Here is a 5,091-nt window from a genome sequence, read left to right on the forward strand (position 1 = left end):
AATTTGTTTTTTCTTTCACCAATTTAACAGCAAAACGATTTTTACAAGATCCTTTTTTTTTTTGAGAAGGTCATACAAAATTAAGAGAGATAATATCATAATTTGATGGAAAAAGCAAACCCCAATATCATGTCATTACATAATTAAGAGAAGGTCATACAAAATTAAGAGAGATGATATCATAATTTGATGGAAAAAGCAGACCCTAATATCATGTCGTTACGTCTATTTCAATAAGTTCAAAGTACATAATATCAAACGATGAATTGGTATATGTATATATATAATTTATAACAATACAAAAGAGAAACATGTATTTATTTTATAACGAAGTGAGTAAATTGTAAATGATTAAAGAAATTTAAGTATACATTGTTGAAATGTTTACAAAAAAATGAAGTGTGACAAAGAATATGATCAATTATTTTGTTATTTGTGACCAATCATGATTTTTTCCCGACAGCTTGACCACACAGAAGTGCATTTTCGGGTAACAGATATTCATCTCGTATTGACATCACCGGAGAATAAACTCGAAGATAGAACTGTTCACCGAGATACTGTCGCACCCAAAACTCGTTTCTTATATTCCACATCCCGACATTATCAAGGGCAACATATATTGCTGTCCACGATTTTGGATATACCTATATATAAACGATTAAACTACAAATTAAACAAATGACTAAAGCAAGTGTAACTAATATCGTTAATTATAACACCCATGATGAATTGCCAGCATTTTTCTTGTCTTTAAAGCCTTGTTTCGGTGGTGCATTTAATACTTGTACGGTACAATTAACTAAAGCGCAAGTATCGTATCTAGTTCAGGCAAAAGAATCTAACCTGCACAGTTGAACGTGAGACTGCATCGATAAGATTGTAGTCATTTCGACTTGTATCACTCCATATCCCTCCATCCATTCTGCATGTTAATAACATTATTAGTGACAGAACAAGCGTCGCTATAGTATTTCATAGGTGAAAGCTTGAGAAAAGCAAATTACCCAACAACAAAGAAATTGTAGCCATCAAGATGCCAACTTTGCATGACATTTTCACGATTCTCAAACACAATCTCAATGAAATCCCGAAAATCAGCACCCATAACGGAAGTGTCAAGATACGGGTTTTGATTTGTGGGGGCATCGGGAATACTCCCGACCTTAAAAACACCACTAATGTTGAAGTAATCTGCCAATTTAAGAGGCGTATCAGCTTGAATAAACGACACCCCGTTAACATTATATCTTTGTTTTCGATCGATTATGGATGCAGATCCAGTGATTTTAATTGTTCTTGTGATGTTAATCTGTCCATAATGATATGAGCCTTGTGGGTTCGGTCGTGGTCCACTAGCAGTCAAATTAGTCCTGGAAAATAAACAAAATGTTAGAACACAACTTAATTAAACTGTTGCAAAAAATGTTGAGCCGTTGCGAAAGGTGATATTTGTTTACCTGATGGATCTAGCTTGGTTTAATGACCAGGTGATGTCAGTGTCGATAGGTGGCGGCGGTGTGCCGGAAACAGCCTTGCCGGAGTTTGAATAGCGGAGGATGGCGGTGGTGTTGAGGTTTTGAGTAGCGAATCGGGAGGAAACTGCAATGTAGTAATCTTGAGGGGCTTGATCCGCAGTGACCAAAACAGAGTATGATTGTCCCACGTGGATGTCAAGAGATGACAACGATGTTTGGACGGTGTGGGTCCCTTCAACTTCCACTAATGTCATCGTGTGATTTTCAATTCTGAAATTTAGCGAGTTTTGTAGGCCCACATTCGATATCCTTAACCTATAAGTTTTACCTGATACAATATCAATATAAATATCAATATCAGTATCAGTATCAGTATCAGTATTAGTATCAGTATCAGTATCAGTATCAACATGATCATTCAAAATAATCAGTTTATCCATGTTATTATAATGTACCTTGCTCGACATTATACGATACGCCACCATCTCCACGACCGTTAATTAAGATTCCATCGGGAAAAGGAAGTCTCCATCCGAGATCCATAATTTTCTCGAGTCTCTGTAACACATAATATAATAAAACATTTTTATTATCGATAAAAAAAATTATTCTTGCCTTTGATTAAATGTAATGTAGATAGTGATTAGTTTATATACCGTGTGATTCGTTGAATAGGCGTCGCCGATAAGAATAGAGTAATCATCAGCTGGATCTGGAAACGGAACCGGAATCCGGGGTCTACTAAGGATTTTGATGGCTCCATAACCGCCTGCAGCCTTTTGGAATCCGATAGATGGAAAATAGAAAAAGCTTCCAATCTGATCTTTCACTTGTAATTTATATGTGAAGTTTTGACCAGGTGGAATCGGGCAATTTGTCCCATAAACTCCATCTTGGTATGAATTCCGTCTTTGTTGTATGCCATTCCTGTGTTCAAGAACACAAAATCACATTAGAATCAATGTTAAATTAGTAACTTTGCAAGAATTAAAAAGATAGTTAAGTCATTTGTCTTGACAAAACAATCATAAATTACCGTTTGTTAATCGGCATATTCTTAAACTTGTTTTATTATTTAAAACGCCAAAAATGCAAAAATAAAATAATATAGCATAAAGCATCATTTCGTACGTCGTAATCAGTCTACATTGAATAATTAAAAAATAACATCATACATAGTTGTAATTAACGCGGAATATGGAATAGGAATGTTCACATGATCATTTCCTAATGTTCACACCTCATTGATCATATAATTAAATGCATTACTTTTGTTTGCGTATTATGCATTATTTTATACACATCTTAATGTCCACTACATTCATTCTACATCACTTATTTTTATTATACATTATGCATTAAAAGTTATCCAGCATTGAGAGATTACCATGAAATGAGAAAAGGCTCGGGCAAGTTGTTAAAGACATTGATGATGAGATTATCGTTTGTGACCGAATATATTTCCGGACCTGGAAACTGCCCGTTTATCAAAATTCCCTGCAAAATTAGACACGAAAAGCGTCAACTCAGCGAGACAAAATACAAAATTCAAGTGTTCATACATATGATCGATCAGTCTTTATCAAACACTGGTAGAATGGAGTCGACTCAAGGTTCGAACTTTTGATGACCTTCGTTCAAAAGAGTTATAAATTCAACAATCTTATGAAATTTTACCTGTTGAAGGACGCCCATAGGGTATATGTCTCCATACGTAACATTCCAAGTAAAGAATCGATACGGATCCTCAGCATTGACAATCGCAACAAGACAAAGAACTACACACAAATAGTTTGACCTAACAAATCCTCCGTAACGTTTTTGCATATTTTCAAGGATGGTTAGAGAGAAATGTGAGAGATAGAGAGAGAAAGTTGATTTTGCATGGAGAGTTTAGTTGAAGGATAGTGTTTATATAGGAGTCGTCTTTGTGAAGCACATGGACCCACTTGTGCGTGTATACATTCAACCTTTTCAAATGAATGCTAATTAAATATTATGAAAAAGATATACCATAATCTGTTTCATATTAGGAGTAGGGCCACCATGTAAGAATATAATAGAAATATCGATGGTTATAAATAGTTTTTCCTTTTATATTACAGCTGGTGATTAAAATGAATAAGTATGATGATTAATCGGGTAAAAGGTGATGAAAATATATTTCGTGGAGTATTCTTCTTATAAACATGTTTTATGTATGTTTTGGGTTGATTTATATAAGATAATTAGCATGTTAAAGATTATTAAGAAGCACATTTTACATTGATAGTTGAATCTTTAAATGAAACTCAATATATCCTAAACAATTTCTAATTGTCTATTTTATATTTAAGCCTTTAATTGCTTGGTGTATTATACGTATGTGATGAACGGGCGAGTATGTGTATGTTTGATTTTTTTTATGTGAATGAACGAAAGATATATATAGTAACATTGTTTCTAAGTACTTAGCTTTTTGTTAACTTAGCCCATTTCAATTTTAGTAACAATTATTGAAATTGTCCATATGATTTGTCAAAACTGCGTATTTCGTATCTAACCATTTTTTTTAATACTTAGATTGTTTCTATAGTTTGTTTTTGTTGTGTTTTTAGTCACTGACAGACATAAAAAGATTATAATACTGTTTTTTTTTTTCACTTTGACAAACAATGTATGAACTCATATACCGACTCTTTATGAGCTCTAGCGAACATTAAACTCAGGTGAACATCAAAACACCGGTGATCACCACACCCTACACATCCCATTTATCCCATCTTCTTCATATCTTTATAATTCTCTTTCTCATGGTTGAATTATCTTCCCTAGTTATGCACTCACTTCATTACCTCTTTTCATGTATTTCTTCTTGTTGGCCACCACAACACCACCTTCAAAATCAGACTAGTCTCAATGAGGTCAAGTTCAACGGGGTGGAGGCACACTCCGATTTTCCCCTCCCAGTGGTTTTGGGGGAAATGGTACCGAGTTCTATCTGTGGCCAAAACAATGAAGCACTTAATGGGAAATTGTATTGCTAAGGATGTTGTTGTTATCTCTTCGGGGAGGGATCGAACCTGGGTTCGTCGGGTGTTATCGCATACTTCCCTATCGGATGTTACTGTTCATTGCACCAAAATCGTCGTTAAAAAAAATCAGACTAGTGGTTTCTATTGAAATTGATGGAGGGATATCGAAAGTTGATGAAAAAGACTAATCCCAAGAGTTTCCTGATGAAATCGATGGATGCATATATGATTCATGAGTTGTAGGCGGCTTAGCTTCTACTGACGAAGCTCGCAGAGGTGGAGCTTGTAGAGGAAGGTGACAATGGTGATGGTGGTTTCGATTTAGGTCAAATATATTAGAGGAATTGTGGAAGTCAATGTGCTTCTAGGTTGCAGATCCAAACAGGGATGAGACCAAGTGTAACTAATGTGGTCCAATGACCTACCTAATTTTTTTAATTTATCTAAAATTTCTATAGAAAGTTTTTAATGACCTACCTTAAAAATAAATTTAAGAACTACCTTACCTATAAATCCTTTGAAACTGTTTAAAAAATTTTCTATAACAAAATTAGTGAACAATATAGTTTTTTATTCTAGACTCGTCACTGGATTCGAAA

General features: G+C 34.5%; 1 protein-coding gene across 1 annotated transcript; it reads right to left on the reverse strand.

The window, feature by feature from the left end:
• Positions 1 to 316: 316 nt before the first annotated feature.
• LOC145066240 (L-ascorbate oxidase homolog) lies at positions 317 to 3,358 on the reverse strand. The gene is made up of 8 exons (XM_079013451.1): positions 3,156 to 3,358; positions 2,866 to 2,975; positions 2,135 to 2,405; positions 1,934 to 2,036; positions 1,461 to 1,806; positions 1,008 to 1,373; positions 847 to 925; positions 317 to 647 (listed from the first exon to the last, which is right to left on the reverse strand). The coding sequence occupies exons 1-8, from the start codon at positions 3,303 to 3,305 to the stop codon at positions 444 to 446; spliced, it is 1,629 nt and encodes a 542-aa protein (XP_078869577.1). The 5' UTR covers positions 3,306 to 3,358; the 3' UTR covers positions 317 to 443.
• Positions 3,359 to 5,091: the final 1,733 nt, after the last annotated feature.

This window comes from Lactuca serriola, chromosome 8 (assembly GCF_051521515.1).
Source record: "Lactuca serriola cultivar US96UC23 chromosome 8, Lser_US96UC23_V15, whole genome shotgun sequence".
Lineage (NCBI taxonomy): Eukaryota > Viridiplantae > Streptophyta > Magnoliopsida > Asterales > Asteraceae > Lactuca > Lactuca serriola.